General features: G+C 38.4%; 1 protein-coding gene across 4 annotated transcripts; it reads left to right on the top strand.

The window, feature by feature from the left end:
• The first annotated feature begins 111 nt into the window (after positions 1-111).
• On the top strand, positions 112-18074 carry LOC141782870 (high-affinity choline transporter 1-like). Of its 4 annotated transcripts, none has more exons than XM_074659687.1 (9): positions 112-1925; positions 4722-4949; positions 5672-5785; positions 7986-8141; positions 8227-8375; positions 8875-9018; positions 9256-9409; positions 11545-11762; positions 12785-18074. In XM_074659687.1, exons 2-9 carry the CDS (start codon positions 4766-4768, stop codon positions 13430-13432), a joined length of 1767 nt encoding a protein of 588 aa, XP_074515788.1. In that variant the 5' UTR covers positions 112-1925; positions 4722-4765; the 3' UTR covers positions 13433-18074. The 4 variants fall into 4 exon arrangements, with proteins under 4 accessions (XP_074515788.1, XP_074515790.1, XP_074515792.1 ...); XM_074659689.1 differs by having other exon boundaries at positions 4725-4949; XM_074659691.1 differs by lacking the exons at positions 112-1925; positions 4722-4949; positions 5672-5785 and adding an exon at positions 6365-6473.
• Positions 18075-22893: the final 4819 nt, after the last annotated feature.

Raw genomic sequence — 22893 nt, forward strand, 5'->3', positions numbered from 1 at the left:
TTTTTAAAGCAGATATTTTGGCATGTAATTAATAACATTAATTGACCTGGGAGAGCCATCGTTAGTATTATTTCCACCTGTGTTTTTCCTGCTATGGCGAGTCCAAACGTCTGCTGTGACAAAGACCTACAGTTGGTGACATAGTGACACTTTTTGATTGTTGATTATTTACTTTTAACACTCAGGAAACCCTGCTGCAGTTAGTGGATCTCTAGCAAACTTTAATTTGCATGTATAGTAACATTTAAAATACGTTTTGTAAAGCTTTACAAAGCCACTGGATGGCGACAAAGGTCTTTTGATAAGGCAACCTAAAGCCTTCAGTTAAAACTTCTTTTTATTCATTTAGACATTTGATCGATATAGTTTATATCGTAGCACTTTTTATGAATGGCTCTAACATGGAGCCTGAGAAGTCATATATGGGGAAAATTATTATCATTTGTGGATGGTGAATGTGACTCCTCTGAGGCTTCCCTTTAACTACCTGTAACACCGTGGATGTGTCTCTGAGGCTTATTTGTTATAAAACCTTCCAATTAGAGCTGCCCTCCTTCCGGCAGCCTGTCAGCCACACAGACACTCAATTAGAGGACGTGTCACAATTCAAGCAAGTCACTTATTTTATTTCACAGCAGTCACACTAGTCAGCACCAACATCTTTACATCGAGGAGCTCATTTATATTGCTGGTGAAGCCCAAACAATTAATTATATTTAGCTTGGAGTTCAGTAAAGGAAAATACCTGTCGTAGTGATTGCTTGTGAAAATTTGCCATATGAAACTGTTCTAAAAAATGTGAATACACTTTCGAAAAAAGCTGCAGAAATATCACATCAAAGTTGAAGGGACATTTTCAGCACCATGGACAGCTCCAAGGAAACCTCCTCCATAATACAGTATTTAAGTGACACATGTAGTGGGATAATAGATGTTGTAGTAGGGACTGTAGATCCTTTATTACTGTTTCCAGTTGTGGTTTGAAGGCAGGCTATATACATAGGTATATGTAGCATCTAAAGAGAATTTGATCACTCAAATGATACTTGCAATACATAGGCAATACAAGTTACTTATTCTATTATTTTAATCATCTTTATATAATAAAATAGTTGCAGTCTCTTAAAACAGAATAATTATTGATACATCCAAGACTGGATTTGGTGACATACGACTTTGAGTGTACTAAAAGTGACCAAAACAAGTCCTGTGAGTCGCCATTGTTCCATCATTGTGACTCATGTCTATTTATACAAAGTTGATTTGAACGTTTTGATGTAAAAAATGCAAAATCTTGTGACTGGTGTAATGTTCTTAGACGTAAAAAAAAAAAAAAAATGCATGCGTAAAGTGGGTTTCCATCCTCACCATATCCCACCATCCATCCAGCCAGCGTTTGCAGAATAATGCTTTAATTGTGGAGCAAGCTCGTAAATCAGGTCTGCAGATGTAACCTAAAGGTTTCATCCGTTGCCAATATGACATTATGATATTGGAAAGCTTTTCCCGAACAGGTTGTGCGTCACGTCACTCTCTATTAGGTGCTATTTTCGTCCTGCCCTGGAAGACATTCATCCACCATCTACTCACCCTGACAGCACCCAATAAACCCACCACTCCCATTCATCTCCACCCACCTCCACCCTCTCTCTCTCTCTCCCATTCATCTCCACCCACCTCCACCCTCTCTCTCTCTCTCCCAGATCCACTCCCTCTCCCTCTCCCTCTCCCTCTCCCTCACCTCCCTCTCCATCTCCCTCTCTCTCCAGTTCCAGCTGGAGCACTGGTGATTTAAAATACAACATAAGAGAATCATCCAAGAGGATTACTTTGCGGTACCTTAACAGTTTTCCAATAAAATTGTCATTGTACATCTTCTTTTGGAGGCCCTGCTCCTGTTTAGAACTGTTTTCTCCAAAGGAAAGGTAAGATAATGTCAGTTTTTTCTTCTTTTACTTACACTGTTAAGAATTTCCTAGTAAAATAACAGTAAAGAACTGGCAGCAGGGTTGCCTTTATGTTACTGTAAAATTAACATTATTATACTGTCGCTGAAATTTACAGCTTTGTACTGTTAATGAAAAATATTTGTTTTTATTAATTTCACAGTATTTTACAGTTAATTTACTGTTTAAAGATACATTATACAGCTGTTTTTCACCTTTCTTTTACATTATCTTACTGATTTGTTTTAATGCACTATTTAGGTTGTATTTTTTACATACATTTTAATAAACATTATTTGTTGCCTAGATGAATAGACTTAGCAGGTTACAGAAATAGGAATAGTCACACTAAATATAATTAAAGGCACTTGTTAGGAAAAAGGCTATAATAGACTTGTTGACACTTTTCCCAAAACGTATGTCTATAGCTGGCTACAAGCACAGAATGAAAACCATAACAACATGTGAGTGAAGAACAATAAAGCTAATTCACTGATTTTACAATCATGTACAATGTACAAGCCTCACATGTGCAGATCAGGTCCCAGAATTAAACAAATACTGCATGAAACTGTTAAATGATGATACTTTAGACAGTTGATCAGCAGTAAAGTGCTGTTTTTTAAGAATGCATTATAGTTCAGTTAAAAAACAGCCTTTTGAGCGTAATTTGACAGGTTTTCTTTTGTATTAACAGTAAAACACTGTTTTTTAGCAATAACAGGTTAATAGTGTTGAAATCCTGCTGTAAATTAACAGCAATTGCTTACAGTGTATGTATGTGTTGGCTGACTGGAAACTGTATTTGACCAAAGTGACAGATGTTGATTTAAAGAGAGATCAATAATGCAATACTGACCTCCTGGAACCATGGTGTCAGCTCAATGGGGAGCTGAAAAAACCCACAGGTTTGACTCTAGTGATGCAGCACATCGGACACAAAACCCCCTATGCATCTGTTTTAGTCCTCCTCTGGCAGGTTTTTGATGGTGCGTCAGTTGACTTTTACGCACGAAACAACCATGTAGGTCCACATCTTTTAGATCATATTGTGCTATACAGAGCAACCTGAACACTTTGTTAAGAATACATTGAAATGTAACAGACACTGTGTGAGTAAACTAGCACAATAATTGGAGTAAGTCATGTCTGTAAAGTGAGCAGCAAGGCGTGCGTAAAACATCTTGGAAAAGCTAATAATATACCATTTGGGATTTTTCTCTGATTCCTATCTTTTGATTTGATGACACATGATGGAGAGCCTGTTGTTCCTCTTCCTTTGCTCTGTGTGTGACACGGTAAGGTATCCACTCTTCATAGCTTCAAATATATTTTATGGTCACAATATTAAACGAAGATCAAAGTGGAAAAGGCACCAAAGTATTTCAGATTTTTTTTTTTTTTTTTTTAATCAAAGAGGTTTCAGCACCAGCTGGTCGTTTGTCAAATAATTTATCGTGTTGGGTAAAATATATGGCCAGCGAACAGGAATGTAAGCAGTTTTGCATATTTGTGGTTGCATGTATTGGATGCAGGGACTTAAGGAATTTGACATCCCTGAGTGGAGCTTACTAACAAAAGTTATACAGGAAAAATACAGTTTTTGTCAGCCTGAAACGTGGGTTACTTTCATTCATTCATTTAATTATCCTAATGTTGTTTTCTTTCATTGTAATTTGTAGGAAAATTGGAACAGAGTTCGAAAGAATTTCAATTTATGTGCGTTTATACTACTTTGGTAAAGCCTGAAAAATTTCTCAAAAAAGTAAAAAAAAAAAAAAAATCTGAAAAATGTAAAAAAAAAATGTTCCAAAAAGAGTTACAAATAAAATGCCTAAAAAATGTCTGAAAAAGTAAACAATAAAAATGTCTGAAAAAGTAAGAACATTTTTTTTCCAAAAAAGTAAAAAATAAAATGCCTAAAAATGATAGCTTATAAGAATTTGTAAAAAAAAAAAAAGTCCGGAAAATGTACAAAAAAGTCTGAAAGATTTCGGGAAAAAGTCTGAAAAAATGCCTGAAAAATGCCTAAAAAAAGTTTTGAAAAAAAAGATGTCTGAAAAAAAAAAAAGCCTAAAAAAAGTTGGAAAAAGTTAAAAAAAAAAGTTGGAAAAAGTAAAAAGTAAATATGTCGGAAAAAGTAAAAAAAAAAAAAAAAATTATAGCTTATAAGAATTTGTAAAAAAAAAAAAAAGTCCGGAAAATGTACAAAAAAGTCTGAAAAATTTCGGGAAAAAAGTCTGAAAAAAATGCCTGAAAAAAGTAAAAAAAAAAAAAAAAATGTCTGGAAAAAAAAAATGAAGCCTGAAAAATGTCTCAAAAAGTAAATAAATAAAAATGTCTGAAAAAAGTAAAAAAAAAAATTTCCAAAGAAAGGTAAAGAATGAAATGGCTAAAAAATGAAATAAAAAAAAAAGAAATTATAGCTTATATCTTATAAGAATTTGTAAAAAAAAAAAAAAGTCTGAAAAATTTCGGGAAAAAGTTAAAAGTAAAAAAAGTTTTAAAAAAAAAGATGTCTGGAAAAAATAAATAAATAAAAGCCTGAAAAAGTCTAAAAAAGTTAAAAAAAAAAAAAAAAAAACGTCGGAAAAAGTAAAAAAAAAAAAAAGTTGGAAAAAGTAAAAAGTAAATATGTCGGAAAAAGTAAAAAAAAAAAAAAAATTCAAAAGAAAGGTAAAAAATAAAATGCCTAAAAAATGTCACTATAGAATTTTTTTTTTTTTTTTTTTCCTTCAAAGTTTTCTTCATGCGCTTCCAGTCCTCTGCTCGCAGTAGCACCTGATCTCTGCAGGAGGAAGCAGGACTAAAGGAAGAAGATGGCCATCCACGCTGAAGGTCTGGTGGCCATCGTGATCTTCTACCTCCTGATCCTGACTGTGGGGATCTGGGCCGCCTGGAAGAACAAGAACTCCGGGGTGACAGAGGGAGGAGACCGGAGCGAGAGCATCATGGTCGGGGGAAGAGACATCGGACTGTTCGTTGGTGGATTCACAATGACCGGTGAGTTAGGGTTAACTAGGGGGGGTCTTCAAATGTTTGTTTGTTGGTATAGGTGTTCAACATTGGGTGTTCACACATTGGTGTCATATGAGATAAAAAAAAAAGACAATAAATTCCACCAACTCAGTCTTTTACGCACAGGCACCACTGCAGCCACAGATATAATGTATTACCACAACGTCCAGCATTACATTCATTAGATTTCTGAGCACCAAAGAAGCAACAACTGATGACTGAATAGTTTTAAATTATTAAATTATAATCACAACTGCAATCTAAGGTCTAGTGAATCCCTTTCCATCCACAATAGACAACCATGACTTGTAGTTTTGTTATTACAATCAACTTGTGCAACATGACATGCACTAAAATAGTCTTTACAAATTTTTCTTTCTTGGTTTCAGCCACTTGGGTGTTACGTTATGCAATATATATGCACACATTTTTTTTCCAGAAAAAGACAATAAATTCCACCAACTCAGTCTTTTACGCACGGGCACCACTGCAGCCACAGATATAATTTATTACCCCAACATCCAGCATTACATTCATTAGATTTCTGAACACTTAAAGTGTTATTAAATGATAATTAACTACAAGCTGGTTTAGTGAATCCCTTCCATCCACACTATAAACAACCACGGCTTGTAGGGTTCTTTTTTATTAGAATTAACTTGTGCAATATTTATAATTTTTTACAAGCTTTTCTTTCTTGGTTTCAGCCACTTGGGTGGGTGGGGGATACATCAATGGGACAGCAGAGTATGTCTACCTGCCAGACTTCGGCCTGGCCTGGGCACAGGCACCCTTTGGTTACGCTCTCAGCCTGGTAGTAGGTAAGAACCACTGTCTTTAATTATACTGTAAAAAGCAAGTGTATATAAAGTGTAAAGAACCATGTCTAGTAAGAAGGCAGGAGTTGCTGCAAATTAAGAGCATTGAGGTGCTTTTTTCAAAGAACCATACCAGTAGTTTTGCATCTTTTAGGCCATTTAATAGGTTAATTGAATGTGCTTTTTGACTCCAGCCATTCATTTTACAGTAGGAATCTATTACAGTGATCATCATATCAGCTTTTATTTTTGTCACTTTGCATCACTGCTGTGTGGTGATTCAGACTTTTCAAATCAATATGCTGTAAATAAAACTGTCATAATATCACATGATAATAACAACACATGTTGATATTTATAGAGCTCAACAGTGAGTTTCCAGAAGTGGAAAATCCCATTCATATTCTGCATTGCGCATTAGATTATCATCCATAACGTCGTAACCATCCAAGGTAGACTCACCACGAGTTGTGAGATTGTGAAACGATGGTATATGCTCCCGTAGAAGCCACAAGTATGTATGATATCAACCTTATTTAAAGAAAAAACATGTTTTATTCGCGATGTCATGGAGAAGTACTACATTACCCAGAATGCAACAGTGCAACAGCGACGTCTCTGGTTGGCGGAGCTCGCTGTCACCCGCGAAACTGGACCAACCGGTTCTTGTAACTATCTAACGGCTCGCTTGGTAACTATATCTTTTATTACGATACAATTCGTATATAATTCGTATATATTACGATATAATTCGTATATATTACGAAAATAATTCACATAAATGTGTTTCTGAAAACATTTGAGACGAGAAATAAGGCATGTAGTTGCTGAATCTGTCTTCATTATATGTAGACAACGGTTGGTTTAAACGGTTTTTGTTGCCATGGTTTTAATTATGTACACAGTCTTGTTCTTTTTTCACTTTTTTTTTTACATTTTCCAATGTTTTGTTGCTCTGAAGCAATTTTTCTATGGTCACTGTTCTTCTCGTAGCTGTTTGGCTTAGTTTCATGCTTAAAAAAACACTTTATATATGGATTTTATGAAATGGAAATGAGTAACTGAATTGGGAAATTCATTTCCTTTACCGTTCAAAAAGTGTGCGGTCACTGTTGAGCTCTATTGCATTGGATTAAAGGGACTGTTTGTAAGAATCAGAAATTGCTTGTTAACAGCGACACCTGTGGCCGTTAAGTCAACGAAAGTCAGCGTCCTGTTGCTCGCGCTCGCCCGTGTGCACGCGCTACCTGAATGTGAGCGAGCATCGTCAAAACAGTGAGGTGACACACGTCAGCTAAAACCCCAATATCACTCTATATTTCACCTGCTTGGCAGTGTTAGCTGACCAGACGAAGGTCTCTCCATGAATCAGTGCTGATCCTAGTGTTGGCTTTTCCTGCCTCAGCCTCCCGACCGCGGTTGGAGGAAACGGGAGACACCGGCACCCGGTCGGAGACGATAACGTTTCTCGCTGCGGAGCCCCGTCACTTCACAAGACACGGAAAACCTCTGTTGGTCTGGAGGAGCTGCAGCAGTTATTTCTGCACAAACGTCCACTGTATATTTATAGGTATTCTCAGAGCTAAACTAACTCTTCTGCAGTGTGTAGTGTGCGCACATGCACGTGAGGTGGAGCAAGAGAGCGAGAACGAGCGCGGTGTGTGAGTGAAGGCGAGCATGCAGGCAGAGGAGCAGAGTACAGCAGAGACTCTGGCCCTGGAGACCAAAGCTACGGTCTCCCCCACGTCCTCCAACCGCGACCAACACTGTTTTGCAAGACGGGCTTCACTAGATAGAACTTTGCGGTTTTGGTGCTTCCGTGTAGTTTGTGTTGGAGTCAGAGTCTGAACAGCCACACGCGAGTGCTCATGGGACACCGACCCGGATTGATTTATACGTGTAAGAAGTTACAAACAGTCCCTTTAATCAATTGAAACCAATTTCAAGTCTCTGCTGTTATGTAGCCTAGTACGCTTTAGAAAAAACACTGGTAAGGTCCTCTCATAATAATAGAAAATAAAGTATATCACAAACAAGAATGCTTCAACCAGATAAACAGGAAGTTCTTTAGGGTCACTATATAGAAATTACACACCAGACACAAATTTAGTGTCCAGTTAACAATATTATACAATTTAATTGATTCAGGGATTGTAAAATACACTTTTTTGTCTGCCTTACCTTAATGTCTGACATCATTCAGGTGGCCTTTTCTTTGCCAAGCCCATGCGTTCCCGTGGATACGTCACCATGCTGGATCCCTTCCAGCAGCTGTATGGAAAAAGGATGGGCGGCCTGCTCTTCATCCCCGCACTCATGGGGGAAATCTTCTGGTCTGCAGCCATTTTATCTGCCCTGGGTAAGGGATTATTGGACAGGAACACCTCCATGTTACAAATATGCTTATATGTCTAAACTCATGAACTGAACGCATTGTGCTGCAGGTGCCACTCTGAGTGTGATCGTGGACATAAACATCAACATGTCGGTGGTGATCTCCGCCCTCATAGCTATCTTCTACACACTCGTTGGAGGACTCTACTCTGTTGCATACACAGATGTGGTCCAGCTCTTCTGCATCTTTTTGGGCTTGGTGAGTTTCACTGTCAACATCTTCCCAGCCAGGGAAATTCCAGCATTGGATAGACTTCAGTATGATTAAATGGGGATTTTATCAGTATAAACTGAAAGCCCAAACCATTTTTCCTCTGAAGTTGTCATTAGCCAATGTTTATCATCTTTGAGGTGTTTGTGATAATTTTTTCTTGCCCAAAACTTCTAAACTATATCAAGCATCTATATATACACGTGGAGTCTGATCAAATGCTGATTTATATTCATTAACCATGCAAAAAAACATCATATTCTTCATATCATAAATGTTTCACATTGGCAGGAATATACTGATTTGCATCTAAAGAAATTAGTCTGCAGTGTTCCTCATTCAAATTATATAAAACTTTGTGGAACAATAAGTAGTACTTGGATCCAATGTCAGAGTTCAACAACTTCTACGGTAGAAACATATTAAAATCACAGAATATCTTTATAACAATAATAATATTTGCATGTGATACCTTCCCCTCCATCAGTGGATCAGCGTACCTTTTGCCCTGTCCAATCCTGCCGTGGCGGACATCAGTATTACAGCCAGGGAAGAAATCTACCAATCACCCTGGCTGGGGAGGATTGTGCCTGAAGACAAATGGCTCTGGGCGGACAACTTCTGTTTGCTGGTAAAACTTTATTTTTTATCAGAAGATTCATCAAGAGACAGTATATTACTGTTAAGTAAATAGCATTGTGATTGTCAAGGGTTGCAGGCAGGGTGGGTTAAGGGAAGTGGTGCAGAACAGATTTGTCTCATTTTGTTGTACCAAGAGTGAGTTTCAGAGCTGTGCCAGTGGTGGTCTAGCAGACTGTTATATGCATTGGTTTGGTGTCTGTATTTACTATGGTGTTTCTGTTTCTAGATCTTGGGTGGAATTCCCTGGCAGGTCTATTTTCAACGGGTTCTTTCTGCCTCTTCAGCTACCTACGCCCAAGTCCTCTCCTTCCTCGCCGCCTTCGGCTGTTTGGTCATGGCCATCCCTTCTGTCCTCATAGGAGCTATAGGGGCCTCCACTGGTAAATATATACACACACACACACACACATTGGGGCTCTGCTAGACTTCAACCTATTATGGGGATGCCAACACTCAAGTCCTGTTAGTCAATTTTGTGGATGCTTTAGAATGGACCATATTTTAAGCCTGTCACATGCTGTCAGTGCATGTGGAAGTTGGTTTATACAATGTGAGAAAGTAGAGCTCTTGCTGTATGTATTTATTCTAATACCTAGCAGATATCACCCACCTTAAACAGCAATAAATAGAAGCTGTTTGGCTGTGAATAGAAATGACTTAAAACAGGCCACTTACAGTATTTCTATTCGTCTTAAAAAGTGCTAATACTAGCATTAGATTTAATTGTATTTATTTGATTTTTTAATACTAATATTGATTGATTTGCTTTGTTTCGTCACATTGTATGTTACAGATTTGTGTAAAATACTATTAAAAAAAATTAAGATTATTGTCCTCAGGTTGTAAATGGAAGTAAGCCATGTATTGATTCAGTATTGATCAAATAGCTACGATTGCATGTTATTTACATCTGGATTAGCTGCCTACAAATGGCACAAAAATGACCAAACTGCAATGTCACCCAATATTTCTATTCTGCACTCACACACACAGTTACGTCTGGATTGCAGCTGTTGAACAAAAAAATATCACTGATCCATGAATGATGTGCATTCTCACACAGACACACACATTGATTGAGCAGTTAATGAAAGATCACAAGACAATCGAAACATCCAGGAAGCCGATCCTTTATTCAAACAGGAAACTGTGATCAAAGGAAACACTGTGCCTTCCTGGGTTGTTTGCACCCCAGCAGCTATATTTTCAGATGTGTATAAAATGCAAATGCATACAGTATCTGGAGGGTGAACAACATCAGATGGATCCTGTCACGACGGGCAGAGGAGAGAGTCATCAGTGCATGCCGATTTAGTGAATATTACATCTGAAGAGGAGCTAATTAATCTGGTCCGTCTGAAGCAGTTTCATGTGTAACCAGTGCTAATCAGCCTTGTGAATATCCAGGGGAAGGAAAGAAAGACACAGATTGTATACCTCTGGAGGATGAACAGGAGGATGAAAAAATTGGCAGAAAGATAGAAGGATACAAGGACTTTGATGATCCCCTTACTTTTCCTCTTAAGCCACCATGAGCACATTTGTAGTTTTGACTGACACATCTCAGTAACTATTGGATGAATTTCCATTCAATTTGGTACACACATTCATGTTCCTATCAGGGTGAATTGTGATCCCTTGACTTGTTATCTAAGGCCATCATCAATCAATATTTAACCTACGATATCCAGAGCATTAACATAGCATCAAACAGCTATTTGCTATGTAAAGAAAGAGAGGAATAATGTCTACTTGAGTAGAGAATGAAGTCACTCTCCCTCTGTGTGTCACTGAAAACTCTACATAGTATATCTATGCAAACTTCTGTAGTTCATCAGCTCAAAATGTCTCGTTAGAATCAATGGCTTTCGCAGACGTGGATCATTATTAATGAAATGATTATCAATAACATGTACAATTAAAATGCAATTAAACTACATAATGAATTCCACAATGCTGGCTCATATTTCATATTAGGATCAATGATCCAATAGGCACAAACCAGTGTATTAACCATAGTTAATACTGCATGGATGTCATATTTTCAATAAGTATCCATTATTTCTGGCATTCCTCTTATTACTGTGTTTTTTTCCCTGTATTTTGAGTAACAGCACAGCATTACATTGATAATCCTTGCTGTATTTCAGCATGTTTGTTTCTCAGCAACTAAAACAGGTGTATCCACAGGAAGCATCATAATAAGGTCTCAAAGTCGAGCCTTTTGTTTGAAATTGTAAGGGATCAGTACAAAAATTGCAATGTAGTAATCAATCCACTTAAAATTTCACAAGTTGGCCAAGAACATAATTTTATTAATCCCAATGTAGGAATGTGCGCCAAGTACAGCCTGCTCAACTTGAGCTATGTTGTGTTATTGCCTCTCACAAGTCGCTGCATTGTTTTTCGTTGTTTATCTGAATAATTCAGGCAAATATTTTTTTATAATTTTGGTTTGCATAATGCCTTGATATTTCTATTGACATTTGCATCTTTTACCATTTTCTTCTTCCAGACTGGAATCAGACTACTTATGGGTCGCTTCCTCCGAAGGACAGGGATCAATCAGACATGATCCTTCCCATAGTGCTTCAGCACCTCTGCCCGTCCTACGTCTCCTTCTTTGGTCTGGGGGCGGTGTCGGCTGCCGTCATGTCATCAGCAGACTCATCCATTCTCTCGGCCAGCTCCATGTTTGCCAGGAACATCTATCAGCTCGCCTTTCGGCAGTCGGTAAGAGTGCCAACATTAATAACGCACATCTGCACCGTTTAAGCCAGTGGTTGCAAGCATCAGTCAAATCATCGATAAATCAATTCTAGTTTCATCCCAGTGGTTTACAAATGTGACAGATGATTGTACTTGACTCCAAACCTTCAGACAACATTCAAACAGACAAGCTCAGACTCAAAAAGCTGAAAAATTCAAATTCTTTCGAAATTGTATATTAATCCCCTAGTTTCAAGTTGTCTTCAATACAGCATGATGTTCATTTAGTCAATTATGGTCCCATTTAGAGTCAAATAGACCATAAAGCAGGGTATGATTTAGGGCGTGGCTACCTTATGATTGACAGGTCGCTACCACGGCATTGTCTGGTCTCGGCGTTGTCCATGTTTTTCGACTTACAACTTTAATCTTTTCACATTGTGTCTTCAGTTTATGAAAGTTAATTGTAACACTTTGGTCGCCTAAATATGTCTCGCTCAGTGTTCGGTTGTACTTAGCTCCGACCTCTCGTGTCACTTCTGGTTGCAAAAAAACAAGTTGGCAACGGACAAAATGCTAAACTTGAGGTTTCATAAGGGCAGTCCACAAACCAATGGGTTACGTTACAGTGACTGCGTCCACTTCTTATATACAGTCTATGGTTTTGAGTGAAATGTCTAAACAATTACCGCACGGATTGCCACATAATTTGATACAGACATTAATGTTCTCCTCAGGATGAATTGTCTGAACTTTGGTGATCCTATGACTTTTTATCTAGTAATGCTAATTAGCAAATGTTAGCATGCTAACACTAAACTAAGATGGTGAACATTACACCCGCTAAACATCGGCAGGTTGACATTTTCATTGTGAGCATGTTAGCTGACATTCACATTTAGTTCACCGCTGTGCTTACTGTAAGTACAGCTTCATAGAGCCGCTAGCTTATCTTTAGTCCTCTCTTTTTTTATACCTTTACCTTACCTTCTCAACCTTGTCTACATTTTCTCTTCACTCTGTTATCTCTTTCCTCTTTCCTCTAGGCCTCTGATAATGAGATTGTTTGGGTGATGCGCTGCACTATCTTTGTATTCGGGGCTCTCGCCACTGCTATGGCGTTGTTAACAGGATCCGTGTATGGTCTGTGGTACCTGAGCTCCGACTTGGTCTACGTCATCATCTTTCCCCAACTTCTCAGTGTGTTATTCGTCAAGGGCACCAACACCTATGGCTCTGTGGCTGCCTATGTCTTTGGGCTTTTGCTGCGCATTGGTGGAGGGGAGCCCTACCTCAAACTCCCTCCCTTCATCTACTACCCCGGCTGGGTGCACCAGGAGAGGATCCACCACGTCACTGGGGATGTAGAGCACTTTATCCAGCAGAGGTTCCCATTCAAGACTGTGTCCATGCTGGCGTCCTTCTTGGCAAACGTGGGCTTTTCTTACCTGACAAAGTACCTATTTGAAAGCGGTACGTGGTCACACAAGTACGACTTCCTGGACGCCGTGGTGTCCAAGCATAGCAAGGAGATCATGGACAAAGCCACGCTGGTGAGCAACCAAGATAACATCATTCTGTCAGAGATGGCGCCCGTCAAGCAGGCCCTGGGCGGGTCACTCGCTGGGACATTCATCAACACTGAGGTCCTCAGTGACGATGAGGCGTCCAGTCCAGAGGCTTTTCACAACTAGGCAACAAAGGCACAAAGGAATTTGAAGAAGAAGGAGTAATCTAAGAGGCATCGACATTCTTCAGGAAACTTGCTACTGCCGCACTGGAAGCCAAACCAACAGAAATCTGCTGTGGCTTCTGAGTGACTCCACAAGTTTGTTTTATGCTGATTACGTGGTGCCTCCTTCTTTGTTAAGATCCCTCGCCTAGAACCAGGAAGTTGACTCTCAATCAGCTATGTCAAGCATACAATACTCATTCTTTTTTTTAAATCATGACAGTGAATCTACAACCATTTTAATTTAAGTGCTGCGACAGTGACAGTTTTCTGGGGAAAACAAAAAGTGACTTCAGTGGACGTCACTGTCTACAAGGGTTTGCTGTGGGTAATGAGAATAGTGCAATATCTAACTGTGTCCACGTCTACATAGCAGTGTGTGTGTGTGTGCGTGCGTGCGTGTGTGTTTGTTGATGTACATGCACATGAGTATACCTGACAACAAAGCAGTGAATGCTCCGGAAACATTTCAGACCTTCAGTTTTAAGTTTGCGTAGAGTATCTTTATTAATAGAGCAATAATATTTGTAGTTGTATAGATAGATGCATTGTACTGAGTTTGCATTATTTTTTTAACTTGAAGATCAATAGATATTTCTTATTTTTCATGTTTCATGTTCACCTTGCTCTTAATCCTCCTGTCATACTTGTTAATTCCAGACACAGTAAGTGTTGAGTTAAGAACCACATGCCACCATGATATTACCAAACCCCTTGATTCGCCAAAACAAGGTTGATATTGGATGATTCTGCAGATTACGTTCAGTCATAACGATTTTTAACGTTCACTGGCAACTTGTGTGAAATTAATAGGTCAATACAATATCCTCATGTTGCAACTATAATCGAGATCCACCTGATGAATGTAAGTCCAATATTCACTCTCCTTTTATATCTGTGTGGGTCTCCACCAACTCCTGAGGTAAAGATCTGTCTTTTTGGCTGCTAAATCCTCCACTATGTTCACCAGCTAGTCGCCATCTATGGCAGGTAGTGGACAGTGGGTTTATAAGAGAGTTTTGCTGTAAACAGCTTGAACACCTTGAACTCAACACTTTTGGCTCTGAACATTTGTACTGGATGTAAAACATGTACTGCAGAATCATCATGTATGAATGTAATTCCATAAGCTCAGCGTTCGTAACACACCACCCTGATGTCTGCACGGATTCAAATATCCAATATAAACCAAGCAGCCATTGGCTTCCATTCATTCCCATACGTTGTGAAAATCAATTTGCAATCTTTCTCTTTGTCAAACTTACGATTGTGTCGTACATCTTTGAATTTATGTGCATTTACAACTACATTACCAATTGATGATAACAGTGACAACCATTAAAGCACACAAGATGTTCATTTTGCAAGCTTATTTTCGTATATAAATGAATGAAAGACAATGGCAGACTGTGAAGTATGACAATTCAGAAATCTAATCTTTGAAAATGATTGGCATTAAAGGGTAACTTCAATATTTTTCAACCTGGATTCTTTTTTCCCAAGCTTTTGTGTCTCACTGACTAATGGGGACAACCATTTTTTAAACTAGTCCAGTATTGAGGGATAACGCTGTAACCAGCAGCCACGAAACATGCTGTGATGGCAAGCGAGCAGCGTCAGTGTAATGTTACGCCACTGACAGGCTCAGATAGCTATTGTGAGTGTCTGACAACATTATGGAAAGGACCCTACAGAGAATTGAAACACTTGTCTTACCTTTGGTTTGATCCAGTCTGTTTGTTATCGTGTCCAAGTCCCACTCAAGGAGAAGTCTCTGTGTGAAATCTGAATATCCGTATACTTTGGCTCAAATAAATCTAGGCGGACATCAAATTCAAAGACCTCATCCACATTGTCGAAATCATCTATATATTCAGCCATGACATTAAAAATCTTTTAGATAACACTAAGCTACGCTTTCTGTACTCCAACACAACAAATTCTGCCCAGCTGGCACACTCCACATTTCCAACGTTGTCTTCACGTCACCTTGCCAGATTTCAGAATGAAACTCTTTCCATAATGTCAGACATTTATAATAACAATCAGAGCCTGTCATAGCAAAAATAAGCACTTTGCCAGCTTCCCCCAATAGCACCATATTGCAGCCTTTGAGCAGCTGCTGTCTACAGCGCTCTCCTTCAATACTGAACCAATTTCAGAAATTGTTGTCCCTTTTTCGTCACAAAAACATGGGAAAATAGGGTCCAGGTTGAAAAATACCAGTTACCCTTTAACAAACAGTATACTTCATCAATATATGAAATTATCACACAGAAGCTATTCTGAAATATGTGTGTGTGTTTGTCTATGATGGTTTGTTTTGCTCATCCTAAACCTGTATTGACTGGCCAGCCACAGCAGGTTAGCGGAGACAGGAAATGATTGTTCCTCCCGGAATGGTGTCAGTAGCACCGGTCTTTATCGATCCAATCCCCAGTCGATTAGCCCTCAGGACATTTGATTAATGCTGCAAAGAGGTTTGAAATTGTGGTTTATAGGGGTTTGTTTGACAGTGCGTCATATACAGCGATGAAAGCTGAAATGTTACTGATTTAGCACCCTCATACATAAATCCCCCAATGTCAGTTCTCACATTCTCCCAGGTTTGGTTGTTTCAAAATACCCGTCACACTGCTGCTCTGTACTGTATGACCACAATCAAGTAAAGTCACTTCATACAGTGATTTTTGGCATTAAGTGTTACCATTGTCCAGTTGACTTCTCTGTGTTTATTCCTCTCAGAATTGTTGTGGTTTATTGGCGTCTTTTTGAATCTATGGAATTGACTTAATTCAAAGGTCAGCCATGGAAAAAATGACCAGGTTTGCAACGCTGAAATCATTTTCCAGTTAAAGAATGAGGCTGTTGATATTCTGTATTTTAATTTATTGGCAACAATTAAGACCAAAATCAACACTATATTAATCTGTCTCTCAGTGTTCTAAGACTTCCCGACCCCATCTATGGCACTCAACCGCAAGCCCATTGATTCCGACTGGAGACGCACATCTTTAAAAAGGGGTCATAAATATAAAGTCTAATTTTTTTTTATGAGGTGGAGCAATTTCCTTACACAGCTGGGCACTGTAGTTTCCAGAAAATGTTATTCAAACAGGAGTAAATGGTGCATTTGTTGGGGACTATTTCCATGTGTTAATTAATACGCAGTAGGCATCCTATTGGGTATTTATTTAGCAGAGGTGTGGACTCGAGTCACAAATTTGATGACTTTATACTTGATGAGACAAAATACAAATGACTTGTGACTTCACTTGGACTCAAGCCTTTTTACTTGAAAATACTTATTACCTTCCCACAAACCCAAAGATTAGAAAATATGGTATTTTAAAAGTTTGTGCAGGGAAACGATCAACTGCCTGGTACCGGAGGCATCATTGGGTTCATTTACTTTTTGAAAGATCCTTCATTGATTTGTTTGGGAAGAGGATTTACTCGTGTGGAAATAACTGAACTTAACAAACTGAACAGAGATCCTTAATTTGTTTGGGAAGAAGATTTACTGATGGAGGAAAAACTGAACTGAACTGAACTGAATAAACTCAATTTCTATCTTTTGTTGTTTAATGCTGAATCCATGCAAAAAGTTGTGTTCTTATGTTGAACTCTGGACTCTCTATTTTTGGTGTATATTATTGGGACTTTTCCCATGAAGAACTAACGTTACTGAGCGCCAGTTACTCTGTTGTTAAAATGGCATTTACATTTGGTGGAGAGCGCATTATGACTTGTTCAGGACTCAAAACTGAAAGTTTAGGACTTGGGACTTGTCAGTCTTGACTTAGAACTTGAGTGCAAAGACTTGAGACTTACTTGGACTTGCAAAACAATGACTTGGTCCCACCTCTGGTATCCAGAGCAGCAGGATAGTGTATATATAACTGACTCAAATTAAACTACAGTGCCAATATTGATGTTGATGAAGGAATATGCCATCCAGTGAAAAAGTGTGATGTGTTTTAAATAGTTCTTTGGACAACAACGGAGCTCTATCTCAGAGGAACAAGCTATCAGGCTTTGGCTGCTCAGACAACACTTGTTTGTTGGATCAATCCATGTTGATTTTGGTCTTTTCAAGGGATCTGGTGACAATAAGAAAAATCTAGTATAACGCCAGCCTTATCCTTTAAGCTGGCAAGATTGCCTTCTAGTTCGTCTTTAGAGTGAAGAGGACTTGATCCTCGTATGCAGCCATATCTGCTGAGGTACAGTAAGACACACTGAATCCCAACCTGATCCCATCTCGTCTCCAAAACATAAATAACAGTTGTGTGATTTATGATTTGCCACCAAGGTGACGTCAGCTTCAAACTGAATGGAGTGACTGCTGGTCTGATGCTATGCAAAGTGTCAGGCGATCTCATTGGACTTCAATGTGAATGTAAACTCTCCTCCTCATCAGATAAGCCTCATAATAACGAGTGTGTCGTAGCTTATAGGTTCATTCACAAACCTGAACGCACACAGAAAACACGGTCAGACGTCGAGCTGGCACATTTGTGGCTATATGTCGTAAAACTGCAATGATGCTGTATTTTTGTGTGATAAATGTATATACCAAAAATAAAGCGTATAGGAACAAATTAGTACACTTTTAAATGCAGCATTGAAAATGATGTTTGTTGACAGTGAAATTACAGCTATTTATTTATTCATGCAGTGTCTATAAGAGTATAGTTGTAAACAAATGTGAGGTCAGTTGAATAAATTATATCATTTAGCACAGTCATGATTTGGTTTTCTCTCTCCATGTGCACATACTTGCATTATAGCATTTTACATTTATACAGATTGCATGTTTTTCACATATGTCAACTTCCAATTATTGTTTTGTTCTCAACCATTTGATAAGATATGAAACAAAGATGGATAAGTGTGTGTGTTTGCGTGTGTGGACTGACTGGTGAAGGGTTTAATCTCGGGGTTGCCGCCTGCGTGGACGCATCAATCAAAACGCCCACCTCTGAATCTTATAACTGCCGAAACTGTCAGTGCTGTCAATCTCTCTCTCCCAGCATGACTACAACAGTCTGACCCCGCTCTGATGGAAGAAGCCTTCAGATTGTGTTTTTCCTCAAAATACAAATAACAAAAGGAAGAATTAAATCTTTATTGTTTTTGTGGTTCAAAAAATATATCGTATTTTATGAAGTTCCTTTTTTTTTTTTACAGCACCTGAAGTAGTAGTGTATTATGAGGTTTAAACTGCAACCAGACCAGTACAAGTGAGGGATATCCGAAGCGGAAGATTTTTGTTTGAAGCTTTATTATGTGAGGGAATATTCACTCATAACTTTTATTTTACCTTTATTAAACCAGATAAGTCAATTGAGAACCAATTCTCATTTACAATGACAACCTGTCCAAGAGGCAGCGACAGAAGGCAAGTCGATACAAGACATTAGTACATAGATACAACTAGTGGAATAAAACAACATTAGACAAAATGAAAACATTACAATATATATGGTATATACAAAATCATTCCAGTCAATCAGCAGTAAAACTGGAATGAATGATGACCAAAGGAGGTGCAGACTTTAGGAATGACCATACTAATGAATTTAAACGTAAAGTGCAGTTACCGTTGGAGATATTGAGTAGTGAGCGGAGATATGGAGGGGTTTTGCCAATGATAGTTTTATAAATGAACTGATACCAGTGGATCTGACGCCTGGTATGGAGTAATGGCCATTTGACTAGAGAATACAGGTTACAGTGATGAGTGTTGAAAGGGGCACCGGTGACAAAGCAAATAGTATGGTAGATGAAGTCAAGTTTATTGAGAAGATTCTTGGAGGGGAATCTGTAGATTAAGTCAAGAAACCAAGATGAACAAAAATAAATAAAATGCAACTGGGCAAGTTCAGGAGTAAATGTTGGTCCTGTGCATGTCAAACTCTTTTATTATTGACCATATCTGTAATTTCAGACAAGACCCTTTTAATTTGTGAGATGAAATCCATAACAAGTGAACAAAACCACATTAATAACAATGATACACCACTTGACTGAATAATTTATTCATCATCTTGCCGTACAGGATTTATAATAGCAAACCTTAGTTCAACTGACTGCTTCATCTACTTTAATATAATTTGAGGGTGTTGCATGAAATGAAAGCATGGCTCCTCTTATCTGAGTTCATTCAGTTCTTTTCACTTTCTTAGTTCACGTCTCTCTCTCGCTCTCCGCCTTTCTGGGATTTCTATATTTGAAGTCTCCAAGTGCTTCTATATAGACACTTATTACTGCAAAGAGTAATAAGAATCCATGAAAGAGCTCCGCAATTTTTTTTTTATCTTGATAAGTATTTTTTCACTAATGATATGGTTCGTTGAGTCATTATGGTTCCATTTAGAGCCACTTCTATCACAATCCCTTATGTGCTTTTCAGTCTTGCTATATTTAATTGAGACAGTCGTGTTTTAGTCTCTAAAGCTGATAGGAGGGAGTTGATTCAAGTGTAGACGTTACGCCTCTCCTTGTCGCGGCTTCATCTTGTGGGAATCATTTATGCACCTTCCACGCCTCCAGACAGCAAGCTATTATTCTGTCTGTAGGAAGGAAATGGAGGCATGTGAGTAGGTTTAATAGTTATGAGTGTAAGTGTCAATGAAACCTGCCACAATGGCAGATGATTCGCCTGCAGGTGACAGACATGAGATTGGACCGATATCATCGGAATTACAAATCAGCAGCATGTTTAAGGTGTGTTATCGTCTCACAAAAACACTCACTGGAAAATAGTAATTTATTTTCCAATTCATTATAAAGCAATTTTTTAAAAAACAAATTTTAACTATGAAAATGTTAATGTAAAATTGGCAAAGATTCATGCAGTTTGACCATTTTTTGCGGAGGATTTGCAGGAATAAAAAATAAATAAATAAATATTGAGCCACATCTTGAATTACTGGAGAAATAATACATGAAACGTTCCCTCTTTAATGCAGCAATTTTATGATTCTGTCATAGTAATAATGCTCCATAGTCAGCTAATACTGGCACGTCCATCAAGTAAAACCGGTTGTAAAACTTGTGCTTGGTAAGATAAGCTGAATATTTATATTATTTTACCATTTAATGGTTCATGATACATGTATGATCGTTTAGGCTTTGACACAGGAGAGATTCAACTCCTGTTGTACAAAGTAGCTTATACAGTATAGTGCAAAAACTGTTGTTTTTGCATCGTAGTGTGAATTGTCAGGTTCAAATAAACAGATGTCTTATGTTATGTTTGACGTATCACTGGCGCTTTCGTAAGCCATGGAAAAAACATACAACCTCTGATGAGCTACAGTGTGTTCGTCATGTGTTTATCCCCAAAATCCTCTGATTGAACTCCCAGCTGGTCGAGTGAGCACTTTGTGTTTGAAATGTTTCCACTCTCTATGTGTCTTATCTTATCTTATCCAACCCTACAGCCTAGCCGCGGGGCTTCACGACTCAAGCTTTGTCCTCGCTGACGCTTCCTCTGTTTTTAAAACAACAGCAAATTCCCTGAAAGTCATCAGCAGCATGTAATTCACACACACATACATTCAGCCCTGCAGCACAGCTCATGACTTATTCTCTCTAAAATGACAAAAAAAAGGAAGTAAGGAAGGCAGTTTGAAGTGCTGATGAACTCATGACACACTTTGATATCTTTTATTTATCAATGACATATTATTCTACTTTTTAATTGCTTTTAGCTTTTAATAACAGCTATGTTTTAATCTTTAATAATATATGTTTTATGCCTCCAGACAGTTTAATTAAAAGCTTTTCTTGGCCGTTACATTACACCGGCATATGGAAGCACTGACTGGCAATGTTGCATTGGGCCGGAAATATCAATCTACAGAGGCAGCTGCTTGGGTTAATAAACTGAATAAATTGTCTCCAACGTGGAAAAGAGAGAGGATTTTTTTTTTCTTGAAGCTATCCATACTTCTTTATGGGGCGGCGTGAGACAAGAGAAGGTAGCCTCATACATTTTAAACTGATAGGATAATAGGAAACGGTGGTAAAATCTATGAATGGCTCGGAGCCAAGAGGCGTATAGCTGGAAGGAAATGAAGGAGCGGAAGAGAAGGAATCAAGTTGTCTTAGTTAATAAAATGCGTTGTGGAAAATCCACTCCGGTACCCATACACTGTGGTAGCAGGAGAGTATGTTACTAATGTCACTTTTTTAAATTATATTTAGATGTGTTGGCTATCCACACTGAGGTGAATTCATCTAAGAGACAGAACAGGGCGTCATAACTGCACCATAAAAGAAACCATAACTGGAAAAGTGAGCAAAGAAAATTGAGACATCAAATAAATGAGTACAAGGGTCTATAGCTAAAGAAGAGAGAGAGGGGTGATGTAATTTATAGCAATAAATCTTGGCTCATTTACTGCTTTTTCAATACAGCCAGCAGTTAATGGCCAGCCTGGAAAACAGTCATCGTCATTATTCGCATTAGACTAAGTGCTCCACTTCTCAGGACAGAAGGAGGGAGAAATGAATGGGAAGGCCAGACATTTACTGTCGCAGCCTTAGCTCATATGAGGCATGGGCTGGACTCAGAGTCTCCACCCACCCACCGGCTATGTCCTTGCTTCTGTCCTTCATCATTTAAGAGCTAAATCTCATGGGAAACTTGAGTTTCTTCAGGAATAAACCACAGTCTGTAAGGTTATTATTCATATAGTTTATTTACAGTTTATTGTCTTTTTATTTTCATATTTATCCAGTTTTTTAGAGTACTAATTACTGAGAGCTTTTGCATTGCACTTCCCTGAGATCACTTGGCAAGCCAACAATCTGTTAATTACCTTGATGCCCTTTTCCATTAATCTTCTGTGACTGATTGTTGGCGAGAGAGAGCTGTGCTTACACATGTAACCTTCTGATATATTTTGCTGCTGATAACCTTTTCTTGCCTGGTCTGGTCAAACAACTTTGAGCAGCGTGGAGCTGGAGAGTAGCTGTGTTTCAATTCGGATACTTCCATTAGTACACTTCCATGTAGTACACAGTGCACACTATATACTTATGTGCATAGTGCATGAATTTCAACATAGTAGTGTGGTCTCAAATTGCACATGGCCGTTGTGCACTCACCACGAACATCACGCTGTATCGGCAGTGATTCAATTCAGATGGATAAATGAACCCTATAATGGCTTCTATCCGAACAGTATAGTGGTACTTAGAGAAAAAAAAAAAAAATTGTATAGCTCCGTGTTCGCAATTTCAATCGCAACCACTGCCGCTTCCTCGCCCACCATTTTCACAAGTTTGAAATAGGTTGTTTGCTCCTCCCTTTTTAGCTACGTGAATGCACTCATATCCTCAAAGTAGCAAGTGTTAGTACAGAAGTACGTGAATTGAGACACAGCACAGAACCAATTTACGTACGTA

This window comes from Sebastes fasciatus, chromosome 14 (assembly GCF_043250625.1).
Source record: "Sebastes fasciatus isolate fSebFas1 chromosome 14, fSebFas1.pri, whole genome shotgun sequence".
In the NCBI taxonomy this organism is placed as follows: domain Eukaryota; kingdom Metazoa; phylum Chordata; class Actinopteri; order Perciformes; family Sebastidae; genus Sebastes; species Sebastes fasciatus.